This window comes from Stomoxys calcitrans, chromosome 5 (genome assembly GCF_963082655.1).
Source record: "Stomoxys calcitrans chromosome 5, idStoCalc2.1, whole genome shotgun sequence".
Lineage (NCBI taxonomy): Eukaryota > Metazoa > Arthropoda > Insecta > Diptera > Muscidae > Stomoxys > Stomoxys calcitrans.
The window spans coordinates 58,350,539-58,369,680 of NC_081556.1; the positions used below are offsets into that span (position 1 = coordinate 58,350,539).

Below are 19,142 nucleotides of genomic sequence, written 5' to 3' on the forward strand. Positions count from 1 at the left end.
AACAGCAAGTGTGGGGAGTTAGACCAATGGGTTGTTTTGGTTCTTGCTTCGCCACCATGACATTATAGATGAATGCTATCAATGTCCAGAATTTTGAATTTGTGCTCAGTGGATGGAAAGTAACCAAAGTAACAACTCCGAAGCCATAATCGTCCGCGTACCATAACGTGTCACATCAAATCTCACGGTTTTAGAATTTTACTCAAAACGTAATAGCCGCTGACCTAAGTATTTCGATTGGATTTTAATTAAGCGTAACGGTGTCTGACTCCAAGCTCAAAACACGACACAATATGAAAATAATTGAAAATTCATATGACAAAATAGAAGAGCCATAATGGATTTAAAAATGAAGCACAAGTTGCTGCATCGATTACTCATAGTTGCTCTGGCAATTGTACTTTGGAGCACCATCAGCATGGCTCAACAGGCCAATATAAATTTAAAACAAGGAATCTTAGTTGGGGTATAGCTCTGATAAAACTGCAAAACAAAGTATCTGATTGCTAATTTTGCAATATATTTACAGTTGAAAGTATTTCCGGATTCTGCTCGCTCTGCTGTTTACGCTTTTTTGGGAGTACCCTACGCTGAGCCGCCTGTGGGTGAACTTCGTTTTGCTGTGAGTATTAATTAGGGTTTAGCCCCCTGTAAAAGAAGAGCAATTCATTTGTTGATAGCCCAAGGGAGCGTAGCCTCCCCCTATCTACCCAATTTTTAGAGAATAAAGTGCCTTGTGCCTTTATGGCTTATTCTATTTATTTACGAGTATAAGTTCGGCCAGACCTTTTGTTGGACTATTCATAGGCAAAAACTGAAACTAGGATAGTTGGAAACCATGACGGAATGCACATGATTATACCCTACACCACCAATGTGGTACAGGGTATTATAGATTTGTGCATTGGTTTACAACGCTAAGAAAGAGAAGAGCTAGACCCATTAATAAGTATGCCGATCGGCTCAGAATCACATTCTGATTCAATTTAGCCATGTCCGTCTGTGAGTCCATGTATTTTTGTAATCAAAGTGCAGGTCGTATTTGTTGTCCAATCATCACGAAATTTTGCACATATCACTTTTTTGGCCCAAGGACAAACGCTATTGATTTTGATAAAAATCGGTTCAGATTTAGATATGGCTCCCATATATATGTATCGACCGATTTACACTTAAATGGCCGTAGTAGGTACAGTTTTCAACCGATCTGCACAAACTTTGGCATGGATTGTTTTGCTACTGATTTTAACATATCTGCTAGATTTCATCAAAATCGGTTCAGATTTGGATATAGATCCAATATATATGTATCGCCCGATTTACACTTATAAGGCTGTAATAAACATAATTTGTAACCGATCAGCACAAAATTTGGCACGGACGACATAACACAAACAAAAATCATACAACGACACATAACAATAGCAACTACATTGAGACAGATTTGTTTGTGACGCCGTTCGCGATTATTACATTTGCAATTAATTAAATCGAAAATTATAAAAAAGCTCAGTACCACTTCTACGGAATGTATTCGCATTATCTTCGTCGACATTTTTAAACTCACCACCAAAGAGGTATATTCATTTTGTCATTCTGTTTGCATCATATCGGCATATCCATCTCCATATATACAGTGTCGTGCAAAAAAAAAAGCAACGTTTTTAACTTGTGAAATTAACTTTTTGTTGTTTACTTAACACAGATCAATGAAAATGACTAGATAACTTATGCACTAATGGATAATTGCATCTCTATAAAATGTTTCCCGCTTTGTAGCTTGGTTGGCCTTTAGATATAAAAATTTGTGCAAATAGTCCAAAAATAAGTGTGCAAAACAAAAGCTTTATACTTTATTATAGGTAAATCAAAATTTAAGGATTTAATGGATATCCGACCCATTGACATACAGATTAAGTGTGAGGCAGCCACTGCGGCTATGAGACTTAAGGCGGTGGAAGAATGGATTGAGGATGGGAGCAGCTCATATCATCGCGGTGTAATCGAGGCGATGATAGGAAACCTGGAAGGAAGGGAAGAGGTTTCCGATCGGATACCTGAGATGAACCTTCAAGTCGAGTGCGAGGCACTGCTGCCATCGGCAAAGTCTTGGATTGACGGAACCCTAGTATTGTCATATGGAAGATCATGTTACACGGATGGATCAAAGCTAGAGGACAGAGTGGGCCTGGGGGTTTACATTGAGAACCCAGGGACTTAGATCTGTTTTAGACTGCCTGACCATAATACTGTCCTGTAGGCGGAGATCCGGGTGATCACGGAATGCGTGAAGTGGTGTGGTGCTAACGCGAGGGCGTCGAGTGTGACCATCTTTACGGACATAAGGGCAATAACAACCATGACGGTAGGTCACGAACAGTCTTGCAGTGTAAGAAGGAGATTATCGCCTTCTCTGAGGATGACAAAATCCGCATCGTTTGGATGCCGGGTCATAATGGACGATTTGGCGGTGAAAGCCAGAGAACTGCCTTCAATAAACTTGGTTAAATCCAACATTTTGGAAATGGCAAGAAAGGGCAACTCTTGCCCTATACACCTGCAAGAGAGCCATTGGCGAAAGTTGGGGATTTAGACCGCGTTTCATACATTGGGTATATACTGCAGTTGTCAGACCTATTATGCTATATGGTGTTGTGGTCTGGTGGACGGCGCTTCAAAACTCCATGTTTGTGCATCACAGCCGCACTAAGGACGACACCATCTGATGCACTGAATTACATGCTACATCTTACGTCTCTGGACATTGTGGCTACCCAAATTGCAGCGACCACTGCCGTGAGGTTAAGGGAGCTTTCTCATTGATCATGTGGGGTCTACTGACACTGTGTTATCCTTGGTACTATATCTGATGTTCCACGCAGTGTGGATTGCACCCTACTTTCGTCGCTTTTTGATAAAAATTACTGTACCACCATTCCTGATAGAACCAATTGGAACTACGATATCCCTGGTAAAAGATGTTACATAGACTTCTATACGGATGGTTCCAAACTAAACGCCCAGATCTGTACTCTAAAGATCTAGAACTAGTCATACCGAAAAGGTTACCCGACCACTGCAGTGTGTATCAAGCAGAGATCCTTGCAATTAAGGAAGTGGTGGAATGGCTAAGATATAATGTCATTACGACGATTGACATAAATATCTTCTCAGACAGCCAGGCCGCCATTAAATCCCTGGAGAACGTATCTCTGAACACAAAAACCGCCCTCGACTGTCGCAGATCTCTCAAAAAGATGGCTAAACAGTTAAAATTTTACCTGTTCTGGGTGCCGGGCCACAGAGATATCCCCGAAGGACAACGAATGATGGATGGTCACAAAGAGGGGGCTGTGAGCATAACTAAACTATCAAGTAAAACGGTAATAAAACTTTGTGTGCACATAAGCCATTAATCGAATTTAAGGATTATTTTCATCAATATAAAGAAGCGTTGCTTTTGTTTTGCACGACACTGTATATTCTTTATCGTTGTAAAAGTCTAAACAAGTTTCCTATTTAAGGTCTTGGGCCAGCAAAAGGCACAATTATCATCGGATTTCTATGAAATTTGACACAATGAGTTGCGTTAGGCCCTTCAACATTCGTACTGAGTATGGTAAAGATAGGACTATATGTGGATATAGCGATCTTCCGATCTCATGTCTTGGGTCCATAAAACGTGCGTTTATTATCCGATTTCGCTGAAATTTGGCAGTGCAAGCCGTGATAGGCTCTTCGAGTTCCGTGTTTAATACGGCCGAGATCGGTCAATATTTGGGATATAAATAGCTGCATATATATTACGATATATACTATATTTAGATATAGCTTCCATATAGACCAATATTCTTTGAACCGTGTTTGTCAGACCTCGCCCTAATAGGCAAAAAAACCTACTGCAGTTTTTTTGCCTATTAGGGCGAGATCATTAAATTTTACAATTTGTGTTTGTTTCTCTCTCATATGCAAAATTTAAGCCAAATCGGACAAAAACTGCGGCTTCCAGGGGATCAACAATTCAAATCGGGAGATCGGTTTATATGAGAGCTATATCCAAATCTGAACCGATGTGGCCCATTTGCAATTCCCAATGACCTACATCAATATAAAGTATCTGTGCAAAATTTCAAGCGGCTAGCTCCACGCGTTCGACCTCTATCGTGATTTCAACAGACGGACGGACATGGCTAGTTCGACTCAGAATGTCGAGACGAGCAAGAATATACATACTCTATGGGGTCCTAGATCAATAGTTCGAGGTGTTGCAAACGGAAGGACTAGAAACTAGAATGGCTGAAGTCACAGAAGTAAAAAAAGTTTAACCTATCCTCAAATATATAAATATACTAGCTGACCCGGGCCCGCTCCGCTGCGCCTTATTTTACTTTATATGGAACAAAAATTTCCTTGGAATATTTATTTTCGGCAATTAATGATCTTTTAGTGAAATACCATGCAAACTTGACTAACAGTTTAACAATATAAGTGCCTTTATCTGAATCCCACATGATCTTTATTGGTCTACGAATTTAAGTTTGGATGTAAGGTGTACTCCATTCTTAAAATACTTCATTTCAGCCCGGTTTTCTCATGATGTCCGATTCAGTGGTGTTTTCGGGGGAGAGGTGGTCCCCCAGATACTAGGCCCTGAAAAAATATCAGCATCGTGCTCTTCTCACAAATACCATTTATATAAACCCCATATTGCCATTGGCTTAAGAGGAGTTTACAAGATGAGGCGTCCCCCAAACACATGGCCCCAAAATAGGTTATCAATTTCGTTTTCTAATATTAAATACCTTTCATTTGAGCCACATATTGGCATGGTCGAAAAATTTTTTTCCTTTGGGGGTGTTTTGGGAAAGTGATGATGCCCTAAATACATGGTCCTACATTTGGATATCAGATTCGTATTCTACTCCCAAATACCTTTATTTGAGCCCCATATTGCGATGGTCACTAAAAAATTGCTGTTTGTGGGGTATTTTGGGAAAGGGGTATGCCCCCAGAAAATTGGCCCCAAAAATGGGTATAAATTCTTGCTCTACCCCCCTATGAATATTTAGTTCCACTCTCTTTAAGATCCAAATTGTCTTGGTGAGCAAATATGTCCTATTTGGGGTTATTATGGTGGTGGGACGTCCGTTGGACAGTTGGCCCCTAATGTTGATATCAGATACGTGGTCTACTCCCACATACCTTTAATTTGAGCCCCATATTTCCATAGTCGGAAAACATGACCGACTTTGGGGGTGGGCGGCCACTCAGTGAGTTGGCCTTGAAAATATATTTCGGGTTCGTGTTCCACTTTAAAACTCTTATTTGAGCCTCATATTGCAATAGTCAGAAAATACTTCCTTTTTGGATAGTGTTGTAGGGGTGGGGTGGCCCCACATAAACTTTTTCCTGAATGTTGATATCATATTCGTGCTTAACTCCCAAAGACCTTTCATTTTAGCCCCATATTGCTATGGTCGTAAATTTGTCCCCTTTGGGGGATGTTTTTGGTGAGAGACGGTCCCCCAAACACTTGGTCCCATATTTGGGACCAAGTGTTACATTCAAATACCTTTTATTTAAGCCCTATATTGCCATGGTCAGTAAATAAGTCCTGTTTGGGGGGTGTTTTGGGATGAGGGTGGAGGGGTGGACCTCCAGAAACGTGGTCCCACATTTGGATATTAGATTCGTATTCTGCTTGCAAATACCTTTCATTTGAGTCCCATATTGCCATGGTCGGTAAATATGTCCGATTTAGGGATGTTTTGGGACTTGGGGTGGTACCCCTAGCACTTGGTCCGACAATTGGATATCAGATACGTTTTCTTATCCTAAATACCTTTATTTTGTCGTGATTGGTCTAAAAAAATGTTTGGTAGGTTTTAGGGTGGGGCAGCCCCCCTAGGTAACCCATCCGAAATTTGGATACCAAATTTTTATTTTTAGGGTACTATATGAGATCACACAAAATTTCGCTTAAATCGCACCACCCTTCACCGAGATCTGGCGTTTCTGAAAATTAGGGTAAGGGGGAGGGTGCGCCCCCCTTCAGATATCAAAAAATGTAGTACCCTATTTTCACCACGGGGTGATTATGCACCATCTGTGAAAATTTCAAGAAAATCGGTTCAGTCGTCGCTAGGGCACAATTATTTCGTTTTTCTTAATCTTTTACACAGCACCCTCGATAGTATCTCGTATGCGTTGGGGAGGAGTCTTATTCCTCTCAAGTTAGCACATACCGTCTTGTCCCCTTTCTTGTGTACGGGACATGTACGCTGAGGTTTCAATCATCGGGTATGCGTTCTTCTAGGCAGATTGTCCAGACGAGCTGATGCATACGCCTTATCAGCGTGTAGCCTCCAGTATTGAATTGTTATGGACCCCGTTATGACCAGGTGGTACACATTCTATGTACTCAAGGTAAATATCATCGGATACCAGCAGCTAGGAAAAGTTTTCTTTCCATTTCCTCAGCACACTGTCTGTATCAGTTACCAGTTATCCTTCTTTGTCTCTGCATTCTGGCTTCTTTACATCTCATTTCGCTCGCACTCACATCTTTCCATCTACAATGGTTTGCCACAGCGCCGTTATATCCTTGGGACAAGGAGTGCTTTCACCAAGCAGTTGGGTCAGTCGAGTGAATATGCCGTTTCCATTTGGTATGAAGGATGGGAGCCAATATTTCCATCTCTTTTTTGATAATCTTTCCAGTATTTGACATTATTATTGTTAATGCAATATTCGTTTGTAATTGGAACAAATTTGACTGCTACAATTAAATCATCTTAAAACTGACTATTTTTTCTACTTCTTTAGCCGCCGAGACCACACATGGGCTGGAACAGGACACTACAAGCTATTAATATGAAACCCATCTGTCCCCAACTATCAAATACTGTTTACGACGAGACTCCGGATGAGGTAATAGCTAGACCTGCAGAAATGAATGAGGATTGCCTATACCTGAATATATGGGTCTCAGAGGTAAGTCTTAAATAAAATAATTACCAAAATTAGAGGGGAATACAAAAAATATTTTTTTTTTTCAAAATTTAAATTAATTCCAAGGTAAATATTTCCTTCGGATATTCAGATTTATTGTTGTACTCGTTTCGTAAATTTATTTTGTAATTCTTTGACATTTATTTTTTCTTATTTAGTTAGGGGTAGTAAAGGGGAATGAAATGGTAGATTATTTGGCTGTGAAGGCCAGACGACTGCCGTTAATAAACTTGGTTAACCCGAAGCCTTTCGGGTCGACGCAGTCCGAGTTAAGGGCGTGGGCGACGAACGCCTCCGCCATGCAACACTGTGGAACAGCGAAACGGTCGGTAGGGCGGCGAAAATCCTATGGGGAGATCCAGATCATGAGAAGACTAGGCTATTATTGAAAGGAAGTAAGAAGGAAGTCAGTGTAGCTATTGGTATCACGACGAGACACATAGGACTACGAGTTCACTTATGTACAATCGGTGCGGCAAGTGATAGCATGTGTAGGGCATGCGGGGAAGATGATGAGACGTTGGAGCATTTCCTTTGTCATTGCCCGGCTTTCGCGTCTAACAGATACCGACACTTTGTTGGGGACACTATACCAGACATGAACCAACATAGGGGAGTGGCATGGAAAACAATTGAGGATTTTGTAAGTAGCACGGAATTCCTTACTTAGATTTGCTTTTTCGAGGTAACTTTTTATACCCTACACCATAAGATGGGGGTATTCTAATTTCGTTATTCTGTTTCTAACACCTCAAAATATGTATCTGAGACCCCATAAAGTACATATATTCTTTATCATCATGCCATTTTAAATCGATCTAGCCATGTCCGTCTGTCCGTCCATCTGTCTGTCGAAAGCACGCTAACTTTCGAAGGAGTAAAACTAGCCGCTTGAAATCTTGCACAAATACTTTTTATTAGTGTAGGTTGGTTGGGATTGTTAATGGGCCAAATCGGTCCATGTTTTAATATAGCTGCCATATAAGCCGATCATGGGTCTTGACTTCTTGAGCCCCTAGAGGACACAATTCTCGTTCGATTTGACTGAAATTTTGCACGTGATGTTGGTTTCACTTCCAACAACTGCGCTAAGTATGGTTCAAATCGGTCCATGTTTTAATATAGCTGCCATATAAACCGATCTTGGGTCTTGACTTCTTGACAACAAGCCGATTACTGGCTTAGGTGTATGTCCATAACGGCATGGGGCAGATTAATATCTGCACCCTCTTTTCAACCTTACCTAGTTATAAACTTCACTAGCAGACTTGTATTTACAATTCATTACAATTCATGTTCGTGTCCACACGAACACAAGTACAAATGCACTTAATCTGGTCGGACCCTGGAAAGAAATCGTTACTTGCGACCTTTAGTCTGTCAGCATGCTATCCGCTCATACAGCGACCTGAAATGACGGACACAATGACTGAGACTGCTCTATCCAGCGACAGCGAAGGGGTAGTTAAATTGTGGCTATCTATCATTCGTTGTCCTTCGGGCCAGATCCTGAAGACTTAGTTTACATGTCGCTAGATGCATAGCCACAGACACAAGTTCCCCTGAAACGTGTAAGGTAGTTCCTAGTCTCACAAACTAGTCTGCTCTACAATTCCCTGTGATAACTCTGTGGCCCGGCTTCCACAAAAGTTGAATTTTGAACTATTCAGCCATCTCGTTGAGAGATCTGCGAAAGTCGAGGGCCGCTTTTGAATTCAGAAATCTGTTCCCCAGGTATTTAATGGCTGTCTGAAAAGATATTTATGCCAATCGTCGTTATGACACTTCTTTAATTGCAAGAATCTCCTCTTGATACACAATGCAGTGTTCCGATAACCTTTTCAATATGACCCACTGGTCGTCTTGTTTGGAACCATGCCTATAGAAGACTATGCAACTTATATTACTAAGGATATTGTTGTTCCAATTGGATGCATCAGGAATAGTGGTACAGTATTTTTTTTATCAAAAAGCGGCTCAGGCAATGTTTAATCCACAGTGTTCGTAGTCGTTGGGGTTTATTCAAAACGTTAGCGTTTTATCAAAAATGATTTTTAATTTTATATGTTTAATTTACATATCAAATTACTTGAATTGAATATTTTTAAATCATAGAAAAAACACAATTCTTACCCGTGATTATTTTGTATTGCCCGTGAGTTTCTCTGTCCGTCTGTATGTCTAATGTTCAAATCTTGTTCCAATTTCTTAATTTGACTTCTTGAGCTCGTAAGCTTTCTCTTCTATTGCAACTACCGTTTCAACCAAAGTTAGTCGCCGTCAGTTTATACGAGCGCTGTTATAAAAGTTTTTGGCGTTGGCAACATTGTTTTTCAAGTGCAATCTGACATTTGAAAAGTTGGACGTTTTTTTGGCGTAATCGCACTCAGAACGTTTTGACGTACGACCATCAGTTGTGTTGTTTACAGTGACGTTGGAAGAAGTACTTCCGAGCAAATGGTCGTCTGTTTCTTCGGCAAAACCATGAGGCGACTGTTCCACTTGGGCAACATAAGACGGCAAATTTTGAGCATTACACATCACAATTTGAATGCCTTAAGTGTTCGGAGAAATTCGAAAAACGAACAAGAGAAGAAGACACCATGACAACTCCAGCCCTCACACATCGGCTTAAACCAGAGCTTTTTGACCGGCCAAACGTCGAATTAATGAGTCATCCGCCGTACAGTCCTAACTTGGCACTCAATGGTTTCTTTTTATCCCCGCACATTAAGATTAAAATGCGTAGTCAATGATTTTCGTCGTTAGAGGGAATTGAAGCTTTTAATAACCATGTTTTGAAGGTGTCTCAATCGGAGTGGAAAAAATGCTTCGAAAATTGGCTTGAGCGAATGGAAAAGTGTAGGACGCAGAAGGCGACGACAACGACGCTTGTGACCCACTGCTGAATATGTTCGCACAGCATCTTACGACATATCCAGTATGACTAAACTCCCGTTGTAAAGTGAGGCCAGAGCAAGATCGGAAATGCACCGGTTACTCCTCACCGACACCGACCGATTATGGAGGCGGTTCTGGCAAACCGATTCTTTACAATCCCGGCACGGACCAGAAGCGTGCGGAGAAGGCACTCCGGGATGTGCCTCTCCCATGACGAAGAAAGACGAACACGTACACTGAGGTGGCAGCCCTTACCGAAGAGGGTTCTATCGGGTCATTCCGGAACGTACAACCGGCTGCCTTGGGATTGCAGATAAGTAATACGTGTATGCTAAATGGGACAAAAAGTCTCAAGCGCCAAATCATGGTCGATTTTACTCCCATTTAGTTCAATTTTCATTCATTTGGGGTTTACTTTTTTTTGAGTGTACTTACTTTCTTACTACCCATATTGCCTAGTATAAATTTATACTTTATCACCTTAAATATTTATTCGCTTTAAATAATTTTTATTTACAGAACGGCCTGCGTTATGGAAATTTGCCAGTATTAGTTGTTCTTACCGGAGAAGATATGTCATACGATTGGCCTCGCAACAGAGTGACTGGTCTAGATATGGCTGCGGAAGGTTTAGTCGTTATTACCATACAATATCGCACCAACATATTCGGCTGGATAAATGCCCCCGAAAATAATGAACTCAGTGGCAACTATGGCCTACAAGATCAGATGTTAGCTCTGGACTGGATACAAGAAAATGTAAAAAGTTTAGGTGGAAATTCCAATCATATAACGTTGTTGGGTCATGGCACCACTGGAGCCGCATGTGCCCTCTTGCACTTTGTACAAAGTCAACAATCGTCATATCCTATGGCGCCATTATTCAACCAAATGATTCTGATGTCCGGAGGTGATATTGAGAAACAAGTGGCTCCACTTGCTCAGGTGCAAGAGGCTTCAAGAGTCTTGGTGCAAAAACTAGGTTGTCAGTTTGAAGAAAATGGCAAACAAATGGTTTCGTGTTTACGCTCTAAAAGTGTCAGTGATGTCCTTAAGGCTTTCGATAGTATCTACGATCATGGTAATGGCACTTTTCATCTGGGTCCCAGTATTGCCTACAATTTAGCAGATATTTTCAATAACATGACCATAATGAACAATGCACCGAATACCATGATGGGAATCACTTCAAATGAGGGAGCATTTCTTCCTGATTATTGGCTTGAATTGGCTCGAGATAATTATGAAAGCCTTAAATCCTATGTCAACTACACCCTGTTGAAAGCGTTCATTGGAGCAAACGGCCCAAACAGTAATCAACATATCTTGGAAGCTTTGAATTGGCGATACTTTAATAGTGGGCCGGATGGGGATCGCATACAGTTGCTGGCTTCCATGCAAAAATTTATATCGGAGTATGAATACGAAATACCATTTTATCGTCTTTTAAATCAAATGTCTAATATGTCATCCACCTCTGAGATTTACGCATACATCTATGACTTCGCTAATACAATGGATATGCGCGGTAAGGTTAATCTATTCGCTGGAGCGTCGCATTCATCCGATCTACCTTTAATCTTTGGCCCTTCGTTGTTTCAACAAATATCGCGTCGACGTTTCACCATTGACGAGGAAAAGATGTTTCGTAAGATGCGAACTCCCATCATTAATTTCATAAAAAGCGGCAATCCCAACCCCGGTCGTGTATATGAGGGCTGGCTACCATATACGCAAAAGGAAAAGTTCATTTTCAATTTGGGAGAAGCATGGATTTCGCAACGTGGCGACATTTTGGATCTAGACATGGCAAATATTCCAAAAATCGAGCAGCTATTGGATAGCGAAAGGGCTTTATCTGTCCGTTCTAGGCTAAACCGCAATCAATTCAACAACCCCTATCAAATGCCCTCCGATAAACGATCTATCCAAAATGCATCTATGAATTTAATATCGAAGCGAAACTCTGAATATGCTCTTCATTTGAAGAGGGTCTATGGCTATTGGCAAGTGTTTCTGCCCCAAAGCTTTTCTTCCAACGGGCAATACTCCGATGACATTGTTACGCAGCGCCTGTTGTATATGGAGGCTTCCGCCGATGCCGCCCGATACAAACAAGGATTCTTTGTAATGCTGATTCTGGTATCAGTGCTCATGGCCCTTTTGGGTCTATGTATTTATCTGCTTCGACGCAATCCCCTAGAGCCATCACCACATTTCGATTGTGATTTATGACATAAGTGGTGGCTTCGGCAAAAGATCTTCAAGTGTTGTCCCAACTTCAGCAGAGGTTCAAACTCGGGAGTGACGCACGAATTTAGTCAACCCGTACAAGCAAGTAACTGGAGTAGGGAGACACGTTTGCCGAAGCACCCCACCCAACATGCCCCCAAGCCTTTCGATTACAGGCAACGCCAAAGGCGACAGTCCATTGAAATACCAACATCAACCAATAACCATCACAGACGATCAGCCAGAAGCGATACTAAACCAGTGGAAATGGCAAAGAGTACACCTACGCCCGCATCCAAACTTAAATCTATAACAACCGCAACGTCGGTCCAGCAAAGCGCGTCGGCTAGTTCTCGCAATCTACCACATTTTACGGACGCTGAAGGTATCAGAAATTGGCAATATCAGTTGACATGTGAAAAACTTTAAAGACTACACAGAAGAATCAATGTGTACAATTTATTTAAGCCTTTTCCAAAGAGAAACCAAAGAGTAGTTTTAAGAAACTTATTCACTATAAAAGAGTGTTACGTTATTTATTTCAAATAAAGTTTTCTTTACAGATAATAACAAAAAAGTAAACGCGTGCTAAGTTCGGCCGGGCCGAATCTTATATACCCTCCACCATTGATCGCATTTGTCGTGTTCTTTCCCGGTATCTCTTTTTAGACAAACAAAGTATAAAAGAAAAGAATTGCTGTGCTTATTAAATTGAGTGTTGGAGACCACAGTAGAAGTCTATGTGTAAAATTTCAGCGAAATCGAATAAGAATTGGGCCTTTTAGGGGCTCAAAAAGTAAAATTGGAAGACCGGTTTATAGGGGAGCTGTATCAGGCTAAAGACCGATTCAAACCATATTTGACACTTATATTGAAGGTCATGGGAGAAGCGGTTGTACAAAATGTCAGCCAAATCGGATAATAATTACGCCCTCTTGAGGCTCAAGTCAAGATCCCTGATCGGTTTATATGACAGCTATATCAGGTTATGGACCGATTTGAACCATATTTGGCACAGTTGTTGGAAGTCATAACAAAACACCTCGAACAGGAATTGCGCCCTCTTGAGGCTCAAGAAATCACAATCCAAGATCGGTTTATATGACAGCTATATCTGGTTATGGACGGATTTACACCGTGCTTGACACAGTTGTTAGAAACTATAACAAAACATCTCATGTAAAATTTCAGACAAATCGGATTAGAATTGCGTCCTCTAGTGGCTCAAGAAGTCAAGATCCCAGATCGGTTTATATGGCACCTATATCAAACCGTGGACCGATATGGCCCATTTACAATCCCAACCTACCTACACTTTTAAGAAGTATTTGTACAAAATTTCAAGTGGCTAGCTTTGCTCATTCGAAAGTTAGCGTGCTTCCGTCGCGGACGGACGGACATGGCTAGATCGACTTAAAATATCATGACGATCGAAAATATATATACACTAGCTGACCCGGGCCCGCTCCGCAGCGCCTTCTTTTATTTTATATGGAACAAAAGTTTCCTTGGAATATTTATTTTCGACAACTAAATTTCTTTTAGTGAGATACCATGCTAACTTGACTAACAGTTTAACAATATAAGTGCCTTTGTCTGAATCCCATATGATCTTTGTTGGTCTACGAATTTTAGTTAGGATGTAAGGTGTACTCCACTCTTAAAATACTTCATTTCAGACCGATATTCTCATGATGTCTGATTTAGTGGTGTTTTCGGGGGAGACATGGTCCCGCAGATACTTGGCCCTGAAAAAATATTAGCATCGTGCTCTTCTCTAAAATACCATTTATTTAAACCCCATATTGCCATTGGCTTAAGAGGAGTTTACAGGATGAAGCCTCCCCCCAAACACATGGCCCCAAAATAGGTTATCAAATTCGTTTTCTAATCTCAAATACCTTTCATTTGAGCCACATATTGGCATGGTCGAAAAATGTTAACCCTTTGGGGAAGGGGTGATGCCCTAAATACATGGTCCTACATTTGGATATCAAATGCATATTTTGGGAAAGGGGTAGACACCCAGAAAATTGGTCCCGAAAATGGGTATCAATTCTTGCTCTACCCCCCAATACCTTTCATTTAAGCTCCTCATTGACATAGTCGGTAAATATGCCAGATTTAGGGTTGTTTTGGGGTGGTCCCCCAAACACTAAGCCCGGAAAATATATTAGCAACGTGCTCTATTCTTATATATCTATATATCATTTATTTTTATCCCATACTGCCATTGCCCTCAAAATTGGGTATCAAATTCGTTTTCTAATCTCATTTAAACTCCTTATTTCAAAAGTTAGCAAATATGTCCGGTTTGGGGTATTGGCCCTAGAAACTATGAATATTTAGTTCCACTCTCTTTGAGACTCAAATTGTCTTGGTGAGCAAATACGTCCTATTTGGGGGTTGTTATGGTGGTGGAACGTCCGATAGACAGTTGGCCCCAAATGTTGATATCAGATAGGTGGTATACTCCCACATATCTTTAATTTGAGCCTCATATTTCCATAGTCGGCAAACATGACCGGCTTGGGGGGTGTTTTGTGGGATGGGCGACCACTCAGTGAGTTGGCCTTGAAAATATATATCGGATTTGTGTTCCACTTTAAAAACCCTCTTATTTGAGCCTTATATTGCAATAGTCAGAAAATACTTCCTATTTGGGTGGTGTAGTGGGGGTGGGGTGGCCCCATAGACACTTTTCCCGAATATTGATATCAAATTCGTGCTTTACTGCCAAAGACCTTTGATTTGAGCCCCATATTGCTATGGTCGTAAATTTGTCCCCTTTGGGGGATGTTTTTGTTGAGAGGTGGCCCCCCAAACACTTGGTCCCATATTTAAATATCAGATTTGTATTCTACATTCAAATAACTTTTATTTAAGCCCCATATTCCCATGGTCAGTAAATAAGTCCTGTTTGGGGGTTGTTTTGGGGAAGGGGTGGAACCCCAGAAACGTGGTCCCACATTTGGATATTAGATTCATACTCTACTTGCACATACTTTTCATTTGAGTACCATATTGCCATGGTCGGTAAATATGTCCGATTTAGGGGTGTTTTGGGGCTTGGGTTGGTCCCCTTACTACTTGGTCCGATAATTGGATATCAGATATGTTTTCTTATCCTAAATACCTTTCATTTGAGTCCCATATTGTCGTGATTGGTCTAAATATATGTTTGGTAGGTTATTTTTAGGGTACTATATGAGAGCACACAAAATTTCGCTTAAATCGCACCACCCATCTCCGAGATCTGGCGTTTCTGAAAATTAGGGTAAGGGGGAGGGTCCGCCCCCTTCAGATATAAACAAATTTAGTACCCTTTTTTCACCACGGGGTCATTGTGCACCATCTGTGAAAATTTCAAGAAAATCGGTTCAGCCGTTTCTGAGTCTATAAGGAACACACAAACATACAAACAAACCTGCAAACAAACACAAATTGATTTTTATATATTAGATAATGGGGTCTTAGACGAATATTTCGAGGAGTTACAAACAGAATGACGAAATTAGTATGCCCCCATCCTATGATGGAGTGTATAAAAATAATCCATTTATTCTAGTATGTGTCAAAATAACTTTAAAGAAGGAAAAATTAATTAACCTTTAAAGAATCACAGACTTATTGCAAGGCCTCAAGGTACCTTTCGCAATAGATTAGTTCAAACCTCGGGCCCGAACGAATCGCTTCTGCCGTCAAAAGAAGTATGTTTATTACCATAAATGTATTTTTTTCAATGCCACAAGACACTCCTTAGAATTTTGGGAAAGTTTTCGTTTGAAGGGCACGCCATAGGGGGGCATTTTATCGCCACTCCTATGGATGACCACCATAAATGACCTATTACAGATGCTGACTGAGGAGGGATTTGAACCCGTTTGCTACACAGAAGATGTTATAATACTTCTTAGGGGTTAGGATCCAAACGAGCTATGCAGAAGGGCCGAAATGGTCTTGCATATAGCATATGACTGGGCTAGACCCAGAGGTCTCAATGTTAACCCAGAGAAGACTGAAATATGCCTCTTCACGAGGAAGACGAAGGTGGGCCAATTTAACGCACCACGCTTCCTCAATAAGACGATTTCGATATTTGACAAGGTCAAATACTAAGGTGTGATCTTGGACAGGAAACTGAATTGGAAGTGTCACATTCAGGAGCGTATTGAGAAGGCTCACAGATGTTGGGCACTATGTAGACGGGCTGTAGGCTCGAAATGGGGTCTGAATCCTAGGAGAGTCCACTGGCTCTATAGGAGCGTGATTAGACCAACACTTACTAAAGCCTCAGCAGTTTGGTGGACTGGAGAAAAAGTGCAACAGAAGGACCATACAACAGGTTCAAAGAACATGTTGTCTTGGCATAGGCGGAGCGATGAGGACCACGCCCACTAGGGCACTGGAGACTATTCTAGATATCCGACCCAATGACATAAAGATTAAGTGTGAGACAGCCACTGCGGCTATGAGACTTAAGGCGATGGTAGAATGGGTTGAGGATGGGAGCAGCTCATACCAATGCGTTATAATTGAGGTGACGATAGGAAACCTGGAAGGAAGGGAAGAGGTTTCCGATCGTATACCTGAGATGAACCCTGTAGTCGAGTGCGAAGCACTTCTGCCATCGGCACAATCTTGCATTGACGGAACCCTAGTATTGCCATCTGGAAGATCATGTTACACTGATGAATCAAAGCTAGAGGACAAAGTGGGCTTGGGGGTTTACATTGAGAACCCAGGGACTTAGATCTGTTTTAGACTGCCTGACCATAATACGGTCCTGCAGGCGGAGATCCGAGCGATCACGGAATGCGAGAAGTGGTGTGGTGCTAACGCGAAGACGTCGAGTGTGAACATCTTTACCGACAGTAAAATTGCCATAAGGGCAATAACAACCAGGACGGTAAGGTCACGAACAGTCTTGCAGTGTAAGAAGGAGATTAACGCCTTCTCTGAGTGTGGCAAAATCCGCATCGTTTGGGTGCCGGGCCATAACGGAGTAAGGGGAAATGAAAGGGCAGACGATTTGGCGGTGAAGGCCAGAGGACTGCCGTAAATAAACTTGGTTAACCCGAAGCCTTTCAGGTTAACGCAGTCCGAGTTGAGGCAGTGGACTACGAGCTCACTTATGTAAAATCAGTGCGGCAAGTGATAGCATGTGTAGGGCATACGGGGAAGATGATGAGACGTTGGAGCATTTCCTTTGTCATTGCCCGGCTTTCGCGTCCAACAGGCACCGGCACTTAGGTGGAGACATAATATCAGACATGAACCAAGGGGAGTGGTATTGAAAACAATTAAGGATTTTGTAAATGATACGGAATTCCTAACATAAAATTCTCTTTTTAGAGGTTACTTTATAGTTTTTAGAGCTCACAACAAGCCGATTACTGGCTTTGGTGTATGTCCATAGTGGCATGGGGCGGATTAATATCTCCATCCTCTTTCCAACCTAACCTAACCTATGTACGCAAACCTTTAATGAAATTCGAGTCAAATTGCATGTTTACAAAGAGGTTGGTATTAAGTTCGTGTTTCACAGAGACATACCCATGCTTTACATGAATAACTTTTTGAAAAACTACAAAAATATCACTTCTAACATAACATTTTTATTAAATAAAAGTCTTGCTTAAAAATCTAAAGTCTTTTTGGTTAAAAGTCTATTATCTACAAGAAGTAGTTATAAAAATATTTATGTTCACTTTGAAACACCAACTTAACACCCACCATAAGTGAGGAAATGTGTTAAAATAATATTAGTAGCAGACTTTTATCTATGAGAGCATGTTTTATATTACACTTACTTTTGTCGTTAGTTCATTTGTCATCAAAGAAAGAAAAACGTAGAAATCTCTTCGTGTTTCTAAATTTTAGTATTACCCTCTTTTTTGACAAATAATTGTGGCCACCTGCAGACATACCTCTTTTGTGAGTGGCTAAATTAAAACCAGACCTATTGAAAAGTTATCGATATCATTCGATGACTAAAATAAAACACGGCAATTATAGAAATTTTGTGAAATTTCCAATTAATTTTTTAATTGATCCAATTGAAAAAATGATTTTAATATCCGAAATATCAAAATAAATGTTTTAATTGGATCAATTAAAAATTTAATTGAAAATATGCAAATTTTATATTAAAATGTAGGCAAAAAACGCGCTGAAAAAGGCGCACCCTCGATTTCGATGCAATATGGGTTACAAATGTAAAACTCCTGGAACACGAATTTGAGATTTATGTTTGGGTACATGATCACTCCTTAAAAACAAACACATTCGGGTTTTTTTCTGAAAATGCAGCGGAAAATATTGTTACCCGCATTAAGGTTGGTATTCTATTCCGCCTTGGGAATAGTCGTGGAATTTTTAATTGTTTCGCGAGGGGAATGTGACATCAATCAAATATTTTTGTTTCAATACCAAAACACTTTTTATCTGCATTTATTGTTTTCTCTATTTAATTCTATTTTTCACAAAAAAATAAAGAAAAACGAAACATTGAAACCAATAAAACATACAAAAATGATGTCATCAAAGGTGTCAAGTGTTGCCACTTTCCTGTTTTTGGGGAAATTTTCCTCACAATAAGCAGAGTACTACTTTTCCGTCTTTTTTTAGCCAACCTTGGAGTTTGACAGTATTCCGCAAGATATATTCATTTACAGGTAGCGGCAGTTGCCGAACAACAAAATATTGAGTGCACTATCTCTCAAAAGCAGTGATTAGTGCAACTCTGATTTTATGTATGTACTAGTTCGCGCCATTTTTCGTTGTTTGTGTGTGTTATGATTCCTAACCATAATACACAGTCACAACCAAAACTCTTTGAAAGATAGTGCACTTCGCAAGAAAAAATTGTACTCATCTGTTTACGGTACGCTACCGGGTAATTATGTCTTGGTTGGGCTCATGACTTTACCTTGTATAAATTTGCCTAGCCTTAGTTATGGCATTTCTCACGCAAGGTAATTTCATTGGGGGTAGGT

At 40.7% G+C, this 19,142-nt stretch overlaps 1 protein-coding gene across 2 annotated transcripts; it reads left to right on the plus strand.

The window, feature by feature from the left end:
* The first annotated feature begins 382 nt into the window (after positions 1-382).
* LOC106091413 (acetylcholinesterase) lies at positions 383-12,713 on the plus strand. 2 transcript variants are annotated; one of them, XM_013257926.2, is made up of 4 exons: positions 383-466; positions 530-622; positions 6,826-6,993; positions 10,432-12,713. In XM_013257926.2, exons 1-4 carry the CDS (start codon positions 419-421, stop codon positions 12,145-12,147), a joined length of 2,025 nt encoding a protein of 674 aa, XP_013113380.1. In that variant the 5' UTR covers positions 383-418; the 3' UTR covers positions 12,148-12,713. The 2 variants fall into 2 exon arrangements, with proteins under 2 accessions (XP_013113380.1, XP_013113382.1); XM_013257928.2 differs by lacking the exons at positions 383-466; positions 530-622; positions 6,826-6,993 and adding an exon at positions 9,451-10,238.
* Positions 12,714-19,142: the final 6,429 nt, after the last annotated feature.

Bases quoted from the DNA above. Each gene is read 5' to 3' on its own strand.
- LOC106091413 (XM_013257926.2), top strand. From the start codon at position 419: ATGGCTCAACAGGCCAATATAAATTTAAAACAAGGAATCTTAGTTGGG. The intron at 467-529 runs GTATAGCTCTGA...ATATATTTACAG, and splicing joins AACAAGGAATCTTAGTTGGG to TTGAAAGTATTTCCGGATTC. The intron at 6,994-10,431 runs GTAAGTCTTAAA...TTTTATTTACAG, and splicing joins TGAATATATGGGTCTCAGAG to AACGGCCTGCGTTATGGAAA.